At 38.1% G+C, this 23855-nt stretch overlaps 1 protein-coding gene across 8 annotated transcripts in view; it reads left to right on the top strand.

Moving 5' to 3' along the window:
- Positions 1-1893: 1893 nt before the first annotated feature.
- The window catches only part of ADAMTS6 (ADAM metallopeptidase with thrombospondin type 1 motif 6), a 313210-nt gene continuing 291248 nt past the window's right edge, over positions 1894-23855 (top strand). For 4 of the 8 annotated variants that reach the window (XR_011645856.1, XM_023590877.2, XM_023590878.2 and 1 more), the window contains exons 1-6: positions 1894-2523; positions 3279-3326; positions 4373-4502; positions 9309-9684; positions 12374-12738; positions 19588-19756. Coding sequence is in view for 7 of the 8 variants with exons in the window: in XM_023590877.2 (XP_023446645.1) it covers positions 9588-9684; positions 12374-12738; positions 19588-19756 (631 nt within the window). In the remaining variant the exon portion in view is untranslated. The remainder of the gene's footprint in view (positions 2524-3278; positions 3327-4372; positions 4503-9308; positions 9685-12373; positions 12739-19587; positions 19757-23855) is intronic. The other 4 variants (XM_023590876.2, XM_058309311.1, XM_071208276.1 and 1 more) reach the window with 4 other exon arrangements.

Below are 23855 nucleotides of genomic sequence, written 5' to 3'. Positions count from 1 at the left end.
CTTTTCAGATAGCTTATATAGGATGAGTACTTAATTTTAGGTTTCAGTACTGGCTGCATCTATCTACTACCAGTATCTGAAAAATTAAGGAAGATTAAAGTTTCAACTATTTAAGAGGTGATTTGGTATAAAAACAACTCTGTGCCCAATTCTCTTATTTTTGGTGTTTACAAACTTAATGTTTAATTACCTCATGTATTTTAATTCAAATAAATATGCTATCATAAGAACTGTCTTTAAACTGTCAATGCTATCCACAGGATGTATTTCTCGTTTAAAATGGCGTTGAGCCAAATACTACTGATTAAGGTCAAGATGAGTACTATTGACTCTGTGGACAGATGCTTTCCCTTTCAACCCTCGAAGAAGAATTGAAATAACTATGTTCTTGGACGTTCTTAGTCTGATTCATGCCTTCTTTTAGCCAACTATTCATGGATTCACCAGAAGAATTACACCTACTGCCTCCGGCGTAGGATGAAAAAAAAAATCAAATGGGCAATAATGTTAGCAGAAGCTCGAAACTTTAGTCCTCCTCTCCATGCCCATCCCTCAGGTCCTATTCCTCTTTCTCCGTTCTAGTCATCGGAAATTGACTTGGCGATAACTAAGGACTGGAATTTCAGGGCGTCAAGTCCTCCCTCCTCCTTCCCTCTCCATCCCTCCCCTCGACCTCGGAAACTCTTAAACTGCCTGCTACCCTACACTCAACTGTAGAGGTAGATAAATGATGCAGCAGACGGCACCGCGGAAAGGCTGCTGGAGTCCTGGGCTATTTTCACATTTTTTCTTGTTTCCAATTTGTGTGCCAGACTTTGTTTGCTTGCTTAGGACATAGAAAACATATTCGGGTATTTCCCCCGCAGTTTAATGCCAGTGGCTTTCTCCCAGCATAAGAAAATGAAAGTGCTACGTTGTAGCAGTATTTTATCCTTAAGTCTGGACTGGCAGCTGGTGTGTAGGAGGAGGGGCGGGGGGCGGTGGAGAGGGATTGAGAAGCTTGAAGAGCCAGTTTTGAGGTTTTGTTTGTTTATCCTGAGATCGCAGCAGGGTTTCTGTGCATCCCCCACCCCTCTTTTGGGGTCTGACTTCGGATTTATTTTCATTTGGGCAATCATTGGAGTTTCATTCAATGTACTGACAAAAAAAAAAAATACCTCCACTTGTAGCTTTCCCCGGTTGCACTTTAAAACACCATCCAGTCTCACTCTCATCTGGAAATAATGCAAGCTTCTCTCTCTTCTCCCACTTCCTCCTCCCCCACTTTTTTTTTTTTTTAAAGCCCCACATAAACTGAAGTCGATAATCAGATGGAAAATGTGCTGGTCTTAGTTTACTTTAGTTGACTTCCTTTTTGGTAACAAACTTACTTGTTAAGTTATATATAACTCACAGGGGTTTTGTACACATATGTAGCTACCGAGTCTTGAAATCTGCCTACTCCGCTGATCTAAGTTTGCTATGTTTCCTCAAAGATACTGTTTATGAGCAACTTTTAACATTTTTATAGAGTGTGTGTGTATATATATATATATATATATACACACACATACATACACATATATATATGTATCGAATGACCCCGGAAATCTTACTAGTGACATTAGTCCATCTATTGTCATTCATCCTCTCCCTCCCTTCCTTTTTGAAGAAACGATTAATAAATCAGGCTAAAATTTCTATAAGAATTTTGAGAGGGAGGAGGCAAAGGCGGAGTGAGATAGGGAAGAGAGGTTAGAGGGGCCAGAATTTTTCTCATTTACAGGGTGGAAAAGTTGACACTGCCTAAGCCCTTTTGAATGGCTGGTAGTTTGTTACCCCGATTGTACCTCTACCTCCCCTCCCCCTCCACGTGACGACCTAGGACACATGCGCACCCGACGCAGACCAGGCACATCTGCAGACTGACGTCAGTGTGCTCTGCCTCCGAGGAAAAGCTGCCAAAATTTTCTCCTGCTGCAATTCAAGTTGGCTGGGGGCCGGTAGTGAGATCTAGGGCTACTTCAACAAAACTTTGCTGCCCTTCCTGATCCTCTTGTCTTCTTTTCTCCTGATACCTTTTGATGCTCTTCACATGTTATTTGCATAGCAAAGGCACTAAGCTGTCCAGGAAGAGAGGGCACCACTTCCACCCCCAATAAGTCTGTTTTCCTTCCTTGCTTTCTTTTTCCTCTTTTTTTTTTTTTTTTTTTTTTGAGGCCGGGGGGGCGGGGAGGAGAGAAAGGGGGTTTTACAAAGGCTGCAAGTCAGGGTGATAGCCTGAATGTACTGAAAGCATCTCTTTTTCTGCCAAATCGGAAAGTCCGTTCTCTAAAGCCCGGGTTAGCCAGACTATAGGATTTTATTCTGGCTGCAGAATAACTGGCTGGTGTGGCTTTGCAAAGGGGGGCAAAAAAAAAAAAAAAAAAAAAAAAAAAAAAAAAAAAAAAAAAGCAGAGAGGAGAGGGAGTACGTGAGTCGTCCAGTGCAATCTCTATTGTTTGAAACTTACTTTTTTAAAATCAGAATTTGAAGATGAAAACGGTAAGGAAGATTTCACGGTATTCAATGAAACTTTAAAAAAATTTTTGTGTTTTGATTGTCTTCCGAATAACGCGTAGAAAACTTTTCTACTGTGTGTATGTGTGTGTGTTTTTTTATGGCAATGAGTGTGCTTGACTGAACTCCTTTTACAGATAGAAATCTTTTAAACTCCAGACTAGTCGGGTGTTGGAGAATTCTGGGACTTGCAAATATTTCGGGATGCAAAAAATATACATTTATTATATGAATAGGTATGTTTTATGAAGTATGACTTGATTATAATTTCGTAATTTTAAGCTAATCCCCAAATAGTAATCGAGAAAGATATGATAATGTTTTTTTAAAACCGATTTCCAATTTTCTTAAAGAAAAATCTTCTGCATTTTAGTTTCATGGCACTGTCTTAAGTAGTCGGACAAGTGTATATTTTATGCCTGCGCTCAGAGGGTAGGATTAATGTGCTAGTGTAGCCCCGATGCTCTAGGATATGTAAAGCTCTTAATAGGCTAATCAAAGAGATGGGAGCGTGTGTTTTTGATTTACTTTTGGCCACTTGGGACGTACTAGACTCGTAACCCTCCGGAGCCTTGTTTATCGGGGTATGTCTGTATATATGCTGTATGGGACAAAGTTCAGGGATTTGCGAGGGTGGGGGGAGGGGAGGGCGAGAGCGCTGGAGGGGTATTGGAAAGCCGTCTTCTGATAATGCGTGCTACAATTCCTGTCTTTGGTAATTTCTTTCATTGTTGTACTAGAGGCAAAGAGCGAGAGAGTGAGACAGCGCACTGAGAAGGAACAAGAGAGTGAGTTTCTTACTCTTGTTTTTATTTGAGCTGCCGGTGCAACGCGTTTGGGCCAAATGCCAACTGTCTGGGTCACACGCGTTTTATCCAAATAGATTTAGCGCTGCTGTCTGGAAATGGGCTGCTGAATGTTAACTTCAGGATCAACTCAACCAGGGCAGCTCAGACTGTTACCCTCTCTGTCTGGGCGAAGTGGGATGGGGGTGGGTTGGGCGGGGGCCGGTGTGTGCAAGGCTAGCGAGGAAAGGGGAAACTGAACTGTAGCTTGAAACTTTTAAAAAGACACCGGAGTGTGATTTTCAACATATTCCTTAATGTTCAGATTTCTTGAAAAATTTTTTTACTTTTTTTTGTTGCTTGTGCTGACGAGACCGAAACTTTTAAATGGAGGAATGACAGTTCTCAGTTCAGGATCAGGACAGGGATAGAAACAAGACTGGTGGTAGTTGAAGGAAATTAAGAAAATTAATTTTGGAGCTAACTATTTTACTGTGTTTCACCGATTTGGTAGCTGCACTTTTGGTTTATCTTAAATTAGCGCTTCAATATTTTTATTGGTATTTTGCATTTTTGAAGAATTGTGTATAGAGGCAAATAAGTTGATGTCAACAATAACATCCATTCATTTGCCACAAATGGCGCCAAATGAAATCGGTGTAGTGGTACTCATGTTCCCGAGGGGAAACACCTCTAATCTCAAGACTTGAGATATCGTAATACTTTTCATGTCTGGTCCAATACCTGTAAAATTAATTCCTGCTGTTGTCTACTTTTATCACTCCCTCTTCATTTCCTTAGCTACCACCAGTAGCTACTAATGGTTTAGGATGGGCCTCAATGTCAAATCTCATCCTGTTTGTGACTTTGAGAGAATAAAGAGAGTTAACCTGTTAAGAAAGTAGCAGCATATTTTTTGTAACATTGTTTTGGGAGGAAGGGGAGAGGAGAAGAGGTAGATAGCTCTCTTAGTTTTACCAAAAGACATAGTTGATTATTAACATTTTTAGCTAATCTCAAGGAAAAATAGTGTTGTTTCTGTTTTTCAGAAAGAAGTTGTGATACAGAATACCTTGTCATCTGGAAAAAAAAGTTTGGGACTATTGGTAATTTAGGGCTTGACTTTGTGATATAGTGTTCTGCCTTTTTGCTTTGGGCGCATTTGCTTTTTCTTGCTAGGTAAGTTGTGAGTCATTATGTGTTTAATTGTACTTTTTCTTTGGAAACCAATCTCATAAAGTTTGTAAATGATCTGGAAACCCTTGTACTTAGAGCCTAGTTGTATCCTTGGCATATAACAAAAATATTTGTTGAGATAATAAACGGCAAATGAAATGAGAAGCTAATTTCCACATGTAAAAATTTAACACCTGAAGGGAGCATGGTATTGTTATTTCCTTTTGGATCCAAATTGGCCTTAAAATAAATAACCAGAGTTAAGATGGATGAAAGAAGTTGAGAAAGACGTTCATTACACATGTTTTTAGCTCCATAGTAGTAATTCATGAGAGGAGATTATTACCTTGGCTCCTCTCAGATCACTTTAGTGGAAAGTAAAGATGCTAGTGAGAGGAAAAAGACAAGTAATACCCTTTAAACAAGGCAGACTGCTGAGGAAATCACCGTATTGCAAGTTGTCTGACCTTATTTCTACTTAGCTGGTGTACCTGTGTTTCACTGAAGTGGGTAAATGATCCCTTAGCTTTACTGGCTGGTGCATTTGTATTAGGGGAAAAAGCATATCTAGAATCAAAGTAAAATGGCAGTTTTTGATTGTTTCAAATTTAAATAGTTGTAAGCAAAGTTATTATAACCTAAATTCCTTACTGTTTGTTCTAAAAGACCAAATAACTTAGTTGATTGATTTATGTCTTCATATCCAGCTATTTCACATTTTTGAGGGTAGAAGAAATATGAAACTATTATTGAATGAAAGTCGTTGCAAAGTGATGAGCTAGATAACTGGGGGAGGGGAAGTAACATTTATTTAGCCATTAAAGTGTGTAGATACTTTACATCATGTATAATCTAATTTAATCTCTTGATGAGTCTTTGTAAATTAGATATTATTATCAGGATTTTATAGGTGAGGAAACAGATTCAGAGAGGTTAAGTAACTTGGGGATTCAAAGCCTTTGTTCTTTCCACAACATTGTAATGCTTCTATTGTACAACCTGAAGAGTTAATGCATTATACTTTCTGGAAAATTGTCTACTATTTTAATGTCAGTTGAACCTTGGAAGTTATATCTGGAAAATTAAGTGCTTGTATATATATTTATTGATGGTGTCCAGATTAACCTATCTAGCTGATGTCAAAAGTAGGTTAATTCCTTCATTTTATTGTGTAGGTGCTAAGAGAGGTTAGACAGGCTAGTGGTTGTTCATTTCAGTTGAGCTGGAGTCGCTGTTAAATTCTTTCACTAAGCATTTTGGACTTAAAAGGAAATGAGAAATGAGGTAGATGAAGAGAAAGGACAAAGAAACCTTAATTTATTGAGTGCCCATGGACCTGATACCGTAGCTGTTGGTAGAACCAACACAGTAACTCTGGTTTGTTTGACTTCAACGTTTCTGCTCTTTCTACTATGCATCAATTCCCATTTTACTAGGTGTAAAGCAGTTGTTAGTCTACTTATGGCCAAGTAGTTAAATGCTACGTTTTATCTCAATGCTGCTGATTTAGTTAACTTGGGTGCTAGTAAAGTTAAGAGTAGAATACAAATTGCCGAACTATGAAGACCAGGAAATTTCTCCAGGGGGAACTAAACCCAGCCTGTATTACTCTATATTGTAATTTCATGTCATTAGTTTCAAAGCTCAGGAAAATAGGGGAAAAAAAGACAATTTAGTACCAAACTATCATCACTACTAAAAAATCAACTCAAATGTTTTAAATATATATGCCTTTTTTAAAGGAAATTACATCTTAAACTTTTTGAGGGACTTATTTGATGTTAGGCACTAACAGTGTATATGAATGTTGTTCAAGAAGCAACAATTACTCTTTACTATATCATGGGAAGGTTTGGAGTATGGAGATTGTAAGTGGGTCAGAAACCAAGAGAATGGGGTTGTTTCCATTACCTTTATTTAATGTGACAATCTCTTTATATATTTTTGCTTAAGAGAAGGGTATAAAACACCTGTTATCTTTCCTAAACCACTGTATAAGTAATTTTAAGATGAAAGTTATTGTGTGTAAAGTTGCTAGAAACTATTCACATTAATTAACCAAGAGCATTTATGAATATCTTATTGGACACTGGTTGTCTGCAACTGCTACTGAATATATGTCAGAGTGCCTTAAACTGGAAATATGATATAATAAAAAAAAGTTGGGACTTTAGAGACGATAGCCTTCCATATGAATCTGGGCTCTGATTTTTTCTAGCTGTGTGCTTTCTATGAGCTTCAACTTCTTTATGTGTAAAATGAGGGCTATATTATTTATCATTTGCCTCATACCAAATGACCAAACATTTATTTTAAACAACACAATTATTATCTCACAGTTTCTGTGGGTCGGAAGTCTGGGATGGCTTAGCTAGATCCTTTGCTTCATTGACTCTCCTATGCTGAAATAAGGGTGTCAGCTAGGGTTGGGGTCTCCTCAGAAGGTTCTACTAGGGAAGGATCGGATTTCAAGCTCTCACAGTAGTAGGCAGGATTTAGTTCCTTGCAGGCTTTTGGACTACGGGATTTAGTCACATACTGGTGGTTGTGTAGAGGCTGTTCTTAGTTCCTTGCCACATGGAGCTCTCCCTATGGCAGACTGCTTCATCAAAGCCAGCAAGGAAGAGAGGCTAGCAAAACTGAAGTCAGAATCTTTTGGAATCTAATCACAGAAGTGACATCCCCCTCAATACTGAGGTATCCTATTGGTTAGGATCAAATTACACAAGGGAAGAGAATTACACAAGGGCATAAATACTGGGAGGTGGGATCTCTAGGGGCCATCTTAAAGGTCTGCCCACCACAGGAAAAATAATACCTGTTTCACTAGATTTCGGTGAAAATTAAATGAGGTAAATATATATTTAAATTTCCCTTTATTTTTGGTCTGACTTTTATCTACCTTTCCAGATATTAACTGTTAGTCTTCTGCACAGCAACAAAATTTATTATTACTACTATTACTAAAACTATTTACTATTTCCCATTTTTTTCTTGCCATCTAGACTTTGTATAATGGGATTGTACCCAGCAATTTTACTCGTAAAATTTTGTCCATCTTCCAGGATCTATCTCAAATGCCTTTGTTTCCCTTAAACTTTCCTTGACATATCCTTCTCTGACTCACAAGTCATCTCTCTATCTGATCTCCTATAATCTCTTTTCATAATTTTATAATGGCACTTGCTATAGTCTGCCTTGAATTTTTTCTCTGTTACTTAGCTTATGAGCTCCCCAAGGACAGGTATTGTGTCTTAATCTTTTCTCTATCCCCATATTTGTCTAACATCATTTTTAAAAAGTAGTTAGACAATATTTGTTCATTAATCATTTAGTTTCTCAAAGGTTTAGCAGTTTAGTAACTCATAGAGGCAGATGTAAGGAATTTTAAAATAGTTGTGGTAGTTTTATATGTTGTAATAACCAATATTTCTAGCAGCATAAGGAATGAAGTATTCCACATAATTAATTTTCCAGTTAGCTACAGATATTCTTGTATATGTCCAAAGTGATTTTATTTTAACCATGACTCAATCATGCATTCATTCATTCATTTATTCATTTATTTTTTTCAACCAATAAATATATAGTGAGCATTTATTATGTGATAATCCCTATCTATATTAAAGAATCAGGGTGAAAGTCTTCTAATATCTTTTGTGTACTTCTTTATATTAATAGTAATTTAGCTTTTAAAGGTAATTCAACCTTTTGTTTCTGATTGAGATATAGTATTATGAATATCAGATATTGAGCTATAACACAGATATGCACACAATAGGAACTGTTAAACTATGTAAGGGCCCTTTGCTTCTACCCCAAACTAATACTTTGGGCTTCTAAAACTACTTTTTAGTCCCTTCTCCCCCCCCTTTTTGGTCACTTTTGTGCTGTTTGCGAGCTTGTTTCTAGTCCCTTTGTTATTTTCTCCTCTATTCCATGTTCTGGGATAACAGATGGTCAAGTATGATAGTGTTCTGTATAAAATGTGAATATGTATACTCTGAATGAGGTTGTATGCTGAATGGAAAGTACATGAACAAGGACATGAAATCAGTTGTGATTCCTTTTACCACTTTATTTTATTTTTATTTTTATGAGGTACTGGGTATTGAACCCAGGCCTCGTACATGGGGAAGCAGGCACTCAGTCACTGAGCTACACCTGCCCCGTGACAGATGTACTTTTAAAAAATTCTTTTTTTTTCGGTTACATTCTAGGAGGTTGAAATTGTCTCTATTGTCAAGAATTAATGTAAATATGGTTCAACTTTTTAGAAGTTTAGTTTGTGCTACTGTCTGAGTACTCACTGGCAGCTGCTGTCACTGTATTCGTAGAACTACTTTGTAAAAAAATATGTGCTTCATAAAGCAACAAAACAGTCACTATATATGAGTGTGTTAAAGTATGTTAAGGAATGGAATCACATGTTAAATGAAATCACTTATCTTTAAGGAGCTTTAATTATGAAGGCAGTTCTTTTCTTTTTATTTTATCAAAAGGAGATTAGCTCAGTGTACCCACTCATTGTTCTGGTCAACAGTTTAAAAAAAAAAATTTTTGTTTCCTTTTCAGATTCCTTCTTTGATTAAGTAGCTCTGGCATTATCCTGCTAATCATTTAGTTTTTTTAAATTCTATGTTTAGTCTTGAGAATGTTTATTTTGATATAAAGAACAACTATGGTCTAATTTAATTATATTAAGTTATTCTATAGTGTATGTCCTTTGGCAAGTATTCAGTAATATATACTAGGCTTGTCCATTCAGGATATTTTTTAGGTAACTTAATTTTTTAAAAATTTTTCTAGGTGAAAGAAAATGGCTATATTTTGGTAACTTACTAGCCTAATGTTTTAGTGATGAAAAAATTTACCATCATTATTTTTTTCATTTTGGATTGAGAAAATGAATCAAGATACAGAAGAAAGTATGGGATGTTGGACAAAAGTACCTGTTAAACAGAGGAACATCTAACTGATTTTCAAGACATACTGAAGAAATAAAATTGTTATGCTTCGATTTTGGTATGGTGTTGACTCTCTAGCACATAGGTAGCCCTTCAAAAATTCATTCAGTTTTTCTAAATTATGGAAATTTTTTGGAAGACGTTGACCTGGATTTTGAGCCTCATCATGGCATCATCGGAATTTCATAGTGACCACAGGCTTTCATACAGTTCTCAAGGTAGGATTCCTGTTTTTGAAACTGAAAAAAACTATTAACTTGACAAGGATAGATTCTGAATATTTGGATTGGGTGAATACTCTCTTTGGGATATGTAGTGGTAGGAAGAGAGGCCTATTGTTTCATTTCAGTGCCCACTTCATAAATGGTAAGGGGACTAAGAGTTTGATTAACTTGCCCTTATAATTAATATCCAGGGGATTATGGAATTGACTGGTCTTTCTTAGAAGATGATAGACCCCATGCCTCTTCTTCCTCTGAATCCTAAGCTTTAATAGGCTCATCTGGTTGTTAGGGTTTATGGGCAAGGTCATGTTCAAAAGTAATCTAAACTTTTACGCTGTAGAAGAGTAAGAAATTAGACAACTTTGGATATAGGTCCCTTCAAATAAGGGCACTTCATGAAAATATACTTTGCCAATCTTAAGAATTCTAATTGAAGGGCTAAAACCCAGGTAAAAGATTAAGAGTTTTAAAATGTTTAACCATTCAAATTCTAATCCTTAGGTCCCTATAAATTTAATCTATAGAATTGAACTTAATATCATAGAGAAGATCTTAACAAAGAAGGCCCTATGAGTGATCGTTTTCCATGAACCAGTCTAATCCTTACAGAATTATTGAAAGGCTTATCTTTTGGATCCTTCTCCCATGAATGTATAGTAACAGATCATTTTTTGGTGTGATGAGCCAGAATTTCATGGCTGTTATAAGTTGATGTATATGTCTAAAAGTTAGTGTTTACAAAATATGGTTCTCAAAGTAAATCGACAAAGCCATGGCATTTAATACGAACTCTTGTTTGTAAGAAGTGAAAGAAAAACTGTCTCTCAATTTATTTCCATTTGGTTATGATTTCATGGGAGTTTGTATTTGTGAGTAAACTCCATGTAGAGATAGTGAGGCAGTGAGCAGACATTTGGTTCCCCTCAGTAGTAAGCCTAGGTAAAGGAAAGTGTGACTAAAAAGCTAAAGGGATAATCTTTAGTAAATGTAAGTAAGGAAAATATATTTAATAGTCCTGTGAATGTTTAGTTGATCTGATGATTTTTAACGGTTTTATTGAGATATAATACACATACCATATTACCCACACATTTAAAGTGTATAATTCAGTGGGTTTTAGTATATTCATATTTGTACAGCTATCTCTGTAATTAATTATAGAACATTTCTGTTACCCCAAAGAGAAACTCTGTACCCAATAGCAGTCATTCCCTATTTCCCTCTAACTCTCTCCAGAGCTAGGCAGCCACTAATATGATTTCTGTCTCTAGAGATTTGCCTTTTCTGGACATTTCATATAAATGACTCATATAATATGTGGTCTTTTGTGACTGGCTTCTTTCACTTAGCACAATGTTTTCATAATGTTACATAATGAACTTTGGTTATGAAGGCAGTCATTACGAAGATTCATTCATGTTGTATCATTTATCAGTACTGCATTCCTTTTTATTGCAGAATAATACTCTATTGTGTGGATATACCTTATTTATCCATTCATCAGTTTTCAGTTAATGGATATTTGGGTTGTTTCCCTTTTTTGATTATTTTGAATAATGATGCAGTGAACATTCATGTACAAGGTATTGTGTAGATGTATGTTTTTATTTTTCTTGGTTATAAACCTAGGAGTAGAATTGCTGGATCATATATGGTAACTTTAAATAAAAAATTGCCTGACTGTTTTCTAAAGGCAACATGACTGCACAGTTTTTACGTTCCCACTGATTTTTAAAAAAATTTCTTCAAGGCTATAAAAATGATGTCTAAATTATTTAAAATAACTCTTTCACAAACAGATTTTTATTTGAGCTAAACTCTGTTCTTTTATATATGTGTAGTTTTCACTGTTTTTTATGTCATTGTGAAATATTCAGACTTCTAGAGTTTAGCATTTCAAATCCATATTTTTAAAATTAAATATAGGAGAGCAGATACAGCTCCATGGTTGAGTGCCTGCTTCCAGTGTATGAGGTCCTGGGTTCAATCCCCAGTACCTCCTAAAAAAAAAGAAAAAAAAAATAAATTAAAAAAAGAAAAACAGTTCCTCACAAATAATTTTATTTCAAGGAATGAGGGAAACGGACTTTGGCCCAGTGGTTAGGGCGTCCGTCTACCATATGGGAGGTCCGCGGTTCAAACCCCGGGCCTCCTTGACCCGTGTGGAGCTGGCCATGCGCAGCGCTGATGCGCGCAAGGAGTGCCGTGCCACGCAAGGGTGTCCCCCGCGTGGGGGAGCCCCACGCGCAAGGAGTGCGCCCGTGAGGAAAGCCGCCCAGCGTGAAAAGAAAGAGCAGCCTGCCCAGGAATGGCGCCGCCCACACTTCCCGTGCCGCTGACGACAACAGAAGCGGACAAAGAAACAAGACGCAGCAAATAGACACCAAGAACAGACAACCAGGGGAGGGGGGGAAATTAAATAAATAAGTAAATAAAAAAAAAAAAAAAAATAGAAAAAAAAAAAAAAAAGGAATGAAATAATTGGGGCTTGATTAATCTTTAGATTTTAAACTTTTAATCTTTCATTTTTGTTTAATATAACATTCTTTTGCCCATACCTTACATATAATAATGCATAGTTTTAACCAATGTAATTGTTGTTTATACTACTACTTTTTTGTTCTGTTAAATTTTCTTTTCTTCCATGTGTTTTTTCTGGATTCTCTGCCTTGTGATTACAAAGAGGAATTCCTGACTTATCTTGAACACTACCAGCTAACTATTCCAATAAGGGTTGATCAAAATGGAGCTTTTCTCAGCTTTACTGTGAAAAATGATAAACACTCAAGGAGAAGACGGAGTATGGACCCTATTGATCCACAACAGGCAGTATCTAAGTTATTTTTTAAACTTTCAGCCTATGGCAAGCACTTTCACCTAAACTTGACTCTCAACACAGATTTTGTGTCCAAACATTTTACAGTAGAGTACTGGGGGAAAGATGGACCCCAGTGGAAACATGATTTTTTAGACAACTGTCATTACACAGGATACTTGCAAGACCAACACAGTACAACTAAAGTGGCTTTAAGCAACTGTGTTGGATTGGTAAGTATATGCTATTTTTAAAATTTCTGATGGGGAAATAAATTCTCAATGTAATTGTCTTTCCTCAGATTAAATATATATTTATAGATGGTTTGAATAGGGAAGATAGTAGTCTAAAATATATATATACATTTTTGTATTTTTGCTGTCTTTTCTTTTGATAGTCTTTTAAATGATGCTTACATTGACTTTTCAAAGTAAGAACAGCTTTTAAATCTATATTATTAATAGAGAAATGAATGAAACCTCAGGTTTCCTTTTAAACTTAAGATTTTTCTGTTCAAATGAGGTTTATTTTAAGCATAAATAAAATTAAATCATTGGTGGAGAATTTTAGGGTGTATATGTGTGTATTATGGCAGGAAGTCATGACAGATGGCTTCTTGAGGTTTCTTTGTAAGGAATGAACCTTTGGGCATTCTAAGGGGTCAGGGAGGTAATAGAGAAGAGAAAACATCAAAGAACAAAGGGTAAGAAAGTTGAAGGAGAACCAGGTATGTCATGGGAACCAAGAGAAGGAAGTATTTCAAGAGGAAAATGTTGATGGTGAGTCAAAGTAAGAGTAGGACTGAAAACTGACCATTGTATTTATCAATGAGGTGGTTATTGGTGCCTTCAACAAAAGCATTTCTGATGAAGTCATGGTGGGTATTGGAGGAGAGGCAAAAACCTGACTGGAATCAATTTAAGAGGGAATGAGAGAAAAGAAAAAAGTATAGATAATTATTTCAAGGATATTTGAAAACACAAGAAATGGTCAGTAGCTTCGGGTGGAAGTGGGGTTAGGATAAATTTTTTTGCTTGTTTTATGAAGATGGGAATGATTGTATATAGAGAAGAGAGAGGGAAATAGCTGGATTAATGTCCTTGGTAGGTGAGAAGGGATGGACTCTTCTGCTTAAATGGAATAATTGTCCTTCACTAAGAGCATAGACAGTTCTTCAGTAATAATAGAAAACAAAATAAATGATACTGACGTGAGATGCAGGTAGGTGGACATTTGTGGTTTTTGGTTGTAGGAGGCTGTGTAATTCCTATTGACAAGAAAGATGAGGGGATGATGTGTTACAGGATTGAGAAATGAGGAGAAAGTATGAAATATTTATCCAAGATAATTGGACACTGAATGAACTAGAGAGACAAAGTGTAATCGCGATGCTGCATTAATGGCACAGTTGAGATTAGTGATGATGATTTTAAAGTGAGACCAGTCAGCATGTTTGTGTGTTTCTCTCCAGCAATATACAGCTGAAGGGGAGCAGAGTTGAGTTTAACTAGGAGTGTGGTTTAGCCAAATGAATTAAAAGAAGTGAGAAAGGGGCAAGGAAGTTGACGGTGGAATTGAAGGTGAATAAGGAGGGAATTGAGGACATAAAATAGGTGGGACAGTGAAAAGGTGATAGGATCAATGGATTATAGGACCTGGTGGGTTAAAAAGATGGTCTCTGAAGTCAGGATACCAGACAGAGTGCTGGAAGGATAGGTGAATGAGATGTTTGAAACCAAGATTATGAAAGATTTGCAAATATAAGTAATGTTAAAGTCTGGTGGTTGACCATGAGTATGAGGGTCTGAGGTAAGGTGAAAGAGTTGAGAGGCCAGGGATTGAAGAGATCATCTATGTGAGTAGTTCATAATCTGGGAACCATGGATGGAATTCAGGGGCAAAATTATACCTTTGTCTTTATTAGTTTTTAACTAAAATTTAGCATTTCCTTTAATTATGAGTGTAGATTACAAACATTACCTGTCATTTAGTCAATGATAAAAATCCAGATATTTTCTTATTATATAGTCTTTGTACATTTTTCAAAGTTTGTCTGTCACTATTGTGAAATTATGACAGTTACTGGATCCATTGTCAGATCTTCTATTATAAAGGTGTTATAAAAATCATATGCATTAATATATTACATCTTCAAAATAGTTTGATAACTGGATTTTGCCATAATTGGTTTTATTTCTAATTCCATATGTATTTTTTTAAAGATTTATTTTTTATTTTTTTCTTTCCCCCCCCCCCCATTGTCTATTTTCTGTGTCCATTCGCTGTGTGTCCATATGTATTTTTTAATGCATTAAAATAGTATTCTTAGGTTTCACTAGACTTCCAGATCCAGGGCATGTTCATACACACGTGCACAAAATTTAAGAATCCTTAATATACAAAAATACTGATAACAACTATTATTCTAAGAATATATTGCAGAAACTGAGAATGATCCAGAAGTTAAAATCTTTTAAGGAATGAGGGGAGTGACTTGGGGTAAATAGATAACCTCAATTAGGAGAGGTAGTAGGTGATGGCAGGAAGCTCAAAACTGTTGGGTTTTTTATTTTGTTTTGTTTTGAGGAGAGTGAGAATTGTATGGAAATGTCATTGAGTCAGTGAGTCACAGGGAGACTTACTTCGCCTCCAGGCTCCATAGGACGCATGTAGGAGAGAAAATAGTCACTACTTGAGAGAACTACAGGGGAAGGGGTGCCATTAAAGGAGATTCAGGTTTTTGTTAGAGCAAGATGAAGTGAACGTTCACAGAGGAGACTGAGGGTATAGGAAATTTTGTTGATGACTGACCTTGAGTTCCAAAGGGCACATTGATGGGGAGCAGTTGGAGATGGCATCAGAAAACAGGATGTATATAACCATATGGGGTTGACTCTTGGGCTTCTCCTGACATGACAGGAGAAGGAGATGAGATGAGAGTAGTCCTGAGGGTCCAAGGCAAATAGATAGTGTAGAGTTGAGTGGGAGTGCTGAGAAAAGGAAGAGTAGAGTTCTTGATGTATGCAGAGACTTCTGGGATGCCCAATTAACTCAGGTCCTCCATCGTCTGGCCTCCACAGAATCATTCTCTTCCCTCTCTCTCCAGCCACAGTAACTGTTGTTTCTCAAATGCTACAAGGATGCCTTTGCATTTGCTGTTCCCACTGTCCGGATTGCTGACTTGCTCCTCAATTTATTTAGGAATCTATTCAAATATCACCTTGTTAGAGAGGATGTCCCTGACCACCCTAGTTTACATAGTCCCCTCACTTCCAGTTACTCCCTTTCCTCTTAACCTGCTTTATGTTTCTTCTTAACATTTATCACTACCTAACTCATCATTTCTTTATCTAATTAATTAATGAATTATTTTCATCTAGCTCCTCCCACTAGAATGAAAGAGCAGGAAATTTGTTTTGTTCACTCTTGTATCTCTAACTCCTAGAACAATACCTGCCATGTGACAGGCACTCAGTACATATGTGTTAAAAGAATAAAGAAAGTCAGAAACAGCTCTCAGAGCTTGAGGGAAATATAGTATAGTGATTAAGAGTCCAGGCCCCAAAGTCAACTGAGTTATGTAACTTTGCTCAGTCTCAGTTTCTCATCTTCTAGTGTAGACAATTATTGCACTTCAAAGAGCTGTTAAGATTACATCAGATATCGATTGGAAATGAGAGCAATTTAAAAGCTGAGGAAGGCACACCCATAGGACAAGAAAGACCTCCAGAGGAAAGAAGGTAGAGGCAAAATTCACCAAGCTCAACTGCCTAAGGGCCACACACGCCCTAACAGAATATTAAGGGAACCCAGGTACTCAGGGAGGGGAATCAGGGAGAAACCACTCACACTATTGAGGGGCAAATAGAAGAGTTGGATGTTGTATCCCAGGAAACAGAAGGGGCTTTCAGATAACAATGTGCCTTGCACTCTTACTGAAGAAAAAAAAAGAGCATGTGACCTCCACAAGAAAAAAAGAGATAAAAGATGTAAAAATAAATCGACTGAATGAGGTGAAACAGGGGAAGTAGAAGAGCTAAGAAAAGAAAGCAAGGACAGAATATCATTTTAGTACTAATACGGTAGAAATCGCAAACAGCATAATTTATGCAGTAGACAACTATTGTATTCCGTGGAGAGCAAACTTAAGACAATCACATAAACTTCAGAGGAAAAAACGAAGAAATAAAAACAATCAAAAAAAGATGGAGGAGTGGTAACAATGAGCCAGAATACCAATTTAACAGACCTTGTTGATTGTTGGTCCAGTGGTCATTCCAATCCCCTTCTTCCTTGCCTACCTCTATTATAGAGGATAAGAAAGCTAAATATTCAATACCTCAGCCTACTCAGGAAGATACACATCTTATGACTTCAAAACATGTTGAAACTACTTTCAGTTAAAAAAGCAAGCTCTAGAACTATAGAGAAAAATATTATTGTTGCACATGTTTAAAAAATAAAAGCTTAAATGAGGTAATGTATATAATCATCTTACACATAAAATCACTGTATTGCCTTTTCTGGTCCTACCTTTCTTTAAATTATAAATTTTATTTCTTACCAGGCTTCTGACTCCATTTTTCCCCAGCAAGCAAGCTTCATGTCTTGGGGGCTTCCAACTTGCTTCTGCTCCAAGCCCAGTATGACTTTAGTACCCTAGCTTTCCTGGGCAATACACTAGACCTCTCCTTGTATACTCCTTCTTATCAAAACTGCTCATGTGTTCTTCCTTTCCCATAGGAATTGTGCTTAATTTGCTAGCACATTGTTAATGTACCAGTTAAGGTAATTCATGCTCAGATATTAGAGTATATTAATGGCATATTGTATTACCACTGTGAGTATTTTTACTTAATTTAGACTATAATCCTTAAGAACATACAGTAGTGAAAATAATAAGAAGTGACAAGGACTAAAGCCTTTTTTCCTCCCTTCTTTTTTTTCCACCATCCCAAAACGGGACTTTAATTTAATTTTGCACTCCTCAGCTCATTTTGTGTAGATGGCTGTCAACTTCCATCTATAAGTTAGAGCAGCTTTGATTGTCTTATCTTTTTTTCCCCAAGCATGTGGAACTTAACATGAATTCCCCTAAACAGAATCATATAGGTTTAGAATTAAAAGGAACTTTAAAGATTATCTGAACCAAAGGGTTTCAACTTTTTTTCTTTTTAAAGCTGCTAAATCCTTTTCTCAAATGAAATGATATGTGGAAACTTAGTATATAAATTAATAAAAGCACAATGGATGTTTCTAAACTCTAGTATCCAAGTAATTTAGAGCTCCCATTGTTATCTAGCACAATCCTCCTGAGGAGACTTCATGGAACCCTTAGGCTTCCCAGAGCTCTGTTTTAAAACCACTAATTTAGACCAACCGTTTCTTGTTTTCAGGTGAGGAAATAGGCCCAGAGAATTTGTTTTACCCAGTTTTACAGAGCAAATTACATGGATTAAAAGCTGTCCACACATGTGTCACACTTACGAAAAACTATTAGGATGAAAGTTCTCATTTTTAATGCAGATAACTTTTGCCATTTCTTTTCTTTTTATCAGCAAACATTTATTTGGTATACCTACTGCATATGGAACACATTCTATGTCAGTAACTGATACAAAGAAATATGAGATATAACTCTTTGCATTAAGGAAGCAAACAGTCTAGTTGGGAAGATAAAATATGTAGTTGAGAAGTTAAATACAGAATTTAAATGAAACTTGAAGATGAATTAATTGAAAATAATTGATAGTGATAATAAGCAACGTTGGAGCTCAGAGGAGAGTGACAAAAGGTTTGGGACACAAAAGGCCTTTTTTTTTTTTTTAAGATTTCATTTTTTATCTATTTCTCTCCCCTTCCCTACCCCTGCAGTTGTCTGCTCTCTGTGTCCATCCGCTGTGTGTGTTCTGTGTCCACTTTCATTCTTGTCACTGGCACCGGGAGTCTGCGTCTCTTTTTGTTGCATCATCTTGCTGTGTCAGCTCTTCATGTGTGCGGTGCCACTCCTGGGCAGGCTGTGCTTTTTTCTCGCAAGGCGGCTCTCCTTATGGGGCACATTCCTTGAGCATGGGGCTCCCCTATGTGGGGGACACCCCTGGGTAGCATGGCACTCCTTGCATGAATCAGCACTGCACATGGGCCAGCTCACCACACGGGTCAAGAGGCTGTGGGTTTGAACCCTGGACCTCCCATGTGTTAGGCGGACACTTTATCAGTTGAGCTAAATCTGCTTCCCCGCAAAAGGTTTTAAATTTGAGGTATGAAGAGCTAGGTTGGACTTGGATAAATAAATAGGTGAAAGCCAATATAATACTCTTTAGAAAGAGCAAGACCTTGTTCAAGCTCCTTCTCTTACTTCTGTCATGTGGGGCAAGTGCTTAACCTCTGAACCTGTTGCTTCATTTGCAAAATGGAGATATGTATTGATTAAGGATACATTAACTAATGTAACTTAAACCTCAAAATCTCAGTGGCTTATCACAATATAATATAATTTTTCTCTTATGTCAGTGTCTGGGTTGGACAGCTTTCCACGAGGTTATTCAGGGACTGAAGTTCCTTATCTTTTGGCTTCTTCCACCTCTAGGTCTTTGGATTTGTCCCCAGCCACTTGGCAGTGGGGAACGAAAGAGAGTGGAAAATTTCACTGGAAAGTTTTTCAGAGACTAGGCCTGAAAGTAGCATACAATACTCTGCCCATTTTCTGTTGGCCAAACTTCTAATCACAAAGCTATATGTAAACCTAGAGGATGTAGTTAAATTGTGTGCTGAATTCAGAAAGGAAATAAGTTTTGGTGAATACATAGAAGTCTCTGCTTCCTCACAGAGTTGTTGGAAGACTGAATGAACTAATGTTTGTGAAGTGCTTAGTACCATGCATAGCATATAGAGATATTCAAACATCCTTTTTAAAGAATAGGATAACTTATATGATATTTTGCTGAGTACAGATAATTCACTAAATTTCTGTTATCTTGTGTTTTAATCTCCTATTTAGGGAGGTATCCGTTTATATTTACTTTGGCATTAATATTAAAAATGATTCTTGGTAAATTGTTTCTTTTTTCTTTCTTTTTTAGCATGGTGTTATTGCTACAGAAGATGAAGAATACTTCATTGAACCTTTAAAGAATACCACAGAGGATTCCAAGCATTTTAATTATGAAAATGGCCATCCTCATGTTATTTACAAAAAGTCTACCCTGGAACAACGACATATGTATGATCACTCTCATTGTGGGGTTTCAGGTGAGTGAGTGTGTGGCTTTTAGAAAGCATATTGTATTGTATTGCCACTTTCTGTTCTTATGAGTATGGTGAGGTTAATAATAAAATAAATAGGAATTTGAATATTAGAATTATAGTGTTTAGAATGCTCTTAGAAGAACCAGTAGTTTAAAGTCAACTTTAGAAGATCTTTGAGAAGTTTTTAAAATATAGGTCTCTGGGGAAGTGGACTTGGCCCAGTGGTTAGGGCATCCGTCTACCACATGGGAGGTCAAGGGGCCTCCTTGACCGGTGTGGAGCTGACCCATGCACAATGCTGATGCGCGCAAGGAGTGCTGTGCCATGCAGGGGTGTCCCTGCGTAGGGGAGCCCCACACACAAGGAGTATGCCCCATAAGGAGAGCATGAAAGAAAGTGCAGCCTGCCCAGGAATGGCGCTGCACACACGGAGAGCTGACACAACAAGATGGCACAACAAAAAGAAATATAAATTCCCATGCCTCTGACAACAACAGAAGCAGACAAAGAAAACACTCAGCAAATAGACACAGAGAACAGACAACTGGGGCCGGGGGGCAGGGTCAGGGGGCAGGAAGGGAATAGAAATAAATAAATAAATAAATCTTTAAAAATATATATAGGTCTCTGTAAAATTTGATGTTATTTTTCTTTGAGGGGAAAATACACCTTATTTTAACTAGGTAATAGTTATAACTTTCACGCACAGGTGACCCATATACTTTTTTTTTCTTCGTTAAGCAATAACTTTATTTCCTAAGTACAAAGTCAGATTTATTCAGCCAGGGCAGAGGCTGTGGATGATTTGTATCTCCAGTTGGGAATGTGGGGGTGGAGAACTCACTTTGTCTTATAATATGGAGCCAATGGGTGAATTTGGCCCTCGCATCAGAATCAGATGGAATTTAGCATCCTTATCCTTTCTTTTCCTCTCATGATGCTTTTGAACAGCAACAGCTTTCTTAATTAGATGGTAAAGATCTTGAAGAAGATCAGGAGCAAGTCTTTTTTTTTTTTAAGATTTATTTTTTATTGATTTCTCTCCCCTTCCCCCACCGACCCTCCGTTGTCTGCTCTACATGTCTGTTTGCTGTGTGTTCTTCGTCTGCTTGCATTCTTGTCAGCGGCACCAGGAATCTCTGTCTCTTTTTTTTCTAAAGATTTATTTTTATTTTTTTATTTATCCCCCACCACTTGCAGCTTGCTTGTTGTCTGTTCTCTATGTCCATTCGTTGCACGTTCTTCTGCTTGTCTGCTTGTCTCCCTTTGTTGCATCACCTTGTTGTACCAGCTCTTCGCAGGCACAGGCCGTCAGCTTTCCGTGGGCACGGGCCAGCTTTCCTTCACAAGGAGGCCCTGGGATGCGAACCCAGGGCCTCCCATATGGTAGGTGGGAGCCCAATTGATTGAGCCACAGCGGCTTCCCTTGTGTCTCTTTGTTGTGCCATCTTGCTGCGTTGGCTCCCTGTGTATGTGGTGCCACTCCTGGGCAGACTGTGCTTTTTTCATGCAGGGCGGCTCTCCTTGAAGTGCGCACTCCTTGCGTGTGGGTCTCCCCTATGCAGGGGCATGGCACTCTTTGTGCGCATCAGCACTGCGCATGGGCCAGCTCATCACATGGGTCAGGAGGCCCTGGGTTTGAACCCTGGACCCCCTATGTGGTAGGTGGATGCTGTATCAGTTGAGCCAGATCTGCTTTCCAGAAGCAAGTCTTTTTTTTTTCTTTAAGATTTATTTTTTAAAATTTATTTCTCTCCCCTTCCCTGCCCTCCCCCTAGTTGTCTGCTCGGGTGTTCTTCTGTGTCCCCGTGTATTCTTGTCAGCAGCACCTGGAATCAGTGTCTTTCTTTGTTGTGTCATCTTGCTGCATCATCTCTTCGTGTGTGTGGTGCCATTCCTGGGAAGGCTGCACTTTTTTTGTGCTGGGCGGCTCTCCTTATGGAGTGCACTCCTTGCGTATGGGGCTCCCCTACGTGGGGGAAACCCCTGCGTGGGGGACACCCGTGTGGCACGGCACTCCTTGCATACATCAGCAGTGCTCATGGGCCAGCTCATCACATGGGTCAGGAGGCCCTGTGTTTGAACCTTGGACCTCCCATGTTGTAGGTGGACACCCTATCCGTTGGGCCAAATCCTCTTCCCAGGAGCAAGTCTTTTGGATGTAAGAATTCTCAAGATTTTGTTGCTTATCACAAAACATGCTTGCCCAACTCCAAGTACGTCATAACACCATGTGCGTCTCTAAGGATCACACTGATCTGTGATGGAGTTTTTGGCCAGTTTATAGATTTGTTCCTTCAGGTTGTTAGACATAAATTTTAACCAGTTGAGGACGCTGTGGTGATAGGACAAAGCCGACTAGGACAGGCCTTTCCCAGGAGCATGCATGTGACCCCATATACTTTATTTCAGTGCTGTTTGGACAGCCTGATATTTTCGTGCTAGAACCAGGAAGCCAGACTCTTGGAGAAGACTTGAAGGATCTTAAAGTAGAACTCAAAGGTAGTGACAGAATTGAGTTAGAATACTATAGAAATGCATAGTAGGGACAACAAACCTAGACTTTAGTGGTCAAGGAAGGTTTCCTGGAGGAAATAACTTCTAAATTGAGGCCTGAGGGAATAAGAGGAATTAGTTGGGCAAAAGTAGAGGGAGCAGTAGTGTTCCACATAGAAAAAATAACATTTACAAAGACCTCAGCTGAGAGAGCATGTCATATTCCAAAAATTAAAGGTTGATATGATTGGATTGTAGAATGTGGGTTTGAGGGTTATGACTGGGGTTCAGAGTGCTTGGGAAGAGTGGTGGTGAGAGGTAAAGCTGGAGAGATAAGGGGTCAAGTCACAAAGGACTTGTAAGCCATGTGTAAAAGTTTGTTTATCCTAAGTGCTTTGGGAATCCATTAAAAGATTTTAAGCAAGAAGAATGGCATGATCAATTTTGTGTTTTAGAAAGATTATTCTGGCAGCATTATGGAGACTGAATTAGAGAAAAGCAAGACTAGAGGTAGGGAGAACAAGTTTAAAAGTGAGAAAACTTAGGAAAAGGGGTATGTAACAGTGGAAAGAACATTGGCTTTGGTATAGCTTGGACAAAGTACCTCATCTGTCTAAGTGATCCTCTCAGTGTCCAGCACACAATAGTACTCAGTCAAATTGTAGCTATCATTATCATCTGGATGGCTGTTTCCAGTTTTAAAGTGCTATTATGTAAAACAAAACAGTAGATTTGTTTATGTAGTTTTAGTAACTAGAGGCAGATTTCAGCCTGATGCAAAGAAGAGTTCGTCAGCAAGTAGATTTAGTGAAAACCAGAATTCGTTGCCTTTTAAGTTAGTGAATGCGTCATTATTTGGTCTCTTCTTCATGTTCTTCATGGGCTCCTTTTCTTTTGCCTCAAGTGTAAATTTTTTTTTTTAAGATTTATTTTTTATTTATTTCTCTCCCCTCACCCCCTGCCCCCAGTTTCTCCTCTCTGTGTCCATCTGCTGCGCATTCTTCTGTGACCACTTCCATCCTTATCAGTGGCACTGGGAATCTGTATCTCTTTTTGTTACATCATCTTATGTTAGCTCTCTGTGTGTGCGGTGCCATTCCTGGGCAGGCTGCACCCCCTTTCGCGCTGGGCGGCTCTCCTTAGGGGTGCACTCCTTGCGTGTGGGGCTCCCCTACGCGGGGGACACCCCTGTGTGGCACGGCACTCCTTGCATGCATCAGCACTGCGCATGGGCCAGCTCCACACGGGTCAAGGAGGCCTGGGGTTTGAACCATGGACCTCCCATGTGGTAGGCGGACACCCTATCCATTGGGTCCAGTCCGCTTCCCGAGTATAAATTTTCTTTCACAATCTTTCCTCAATCCACAGTTCTCATTCTGTATACTCAGTTCTTGAGTAATCTCTAAGGCTTTTAGGTCCTTGTTGGTTGAGAAAATTTAATATTAGAGAAAGGTCATTTAAAGTGGATCCAGATAAAAAATGAAATAAAATTTCATAGTAAATAATTGTCTTAGTTTGCTAGAGCTGCTATACGAATATCACATAGTGGGTTGGCTTAAACAACAAACATTTATTGGGTCACAGTTTTAGAGACCAGAAGTCCCAA

Source organism: Dasypus novemcinctus, chromosome 2, assembly GCF_030445035.2.
Source record: "Dasypus novemcinctus isolate mDasNov1 chromosome 2, mDasNov1.1.hap2, whole genome shotgun sequence".
Classification (NCBI taxonomy): domain Eukaryota; kingdom Metazoa; phylum Chordata; class Mammalia; order Cingulata; family Dasypodidae; genus Dasypus; species Dasypus novemcinctus.
Note: the sequence above shows the minus strand (reverse complement) of the source record. Positions and strands in the feature narration are given on the sequence as shown.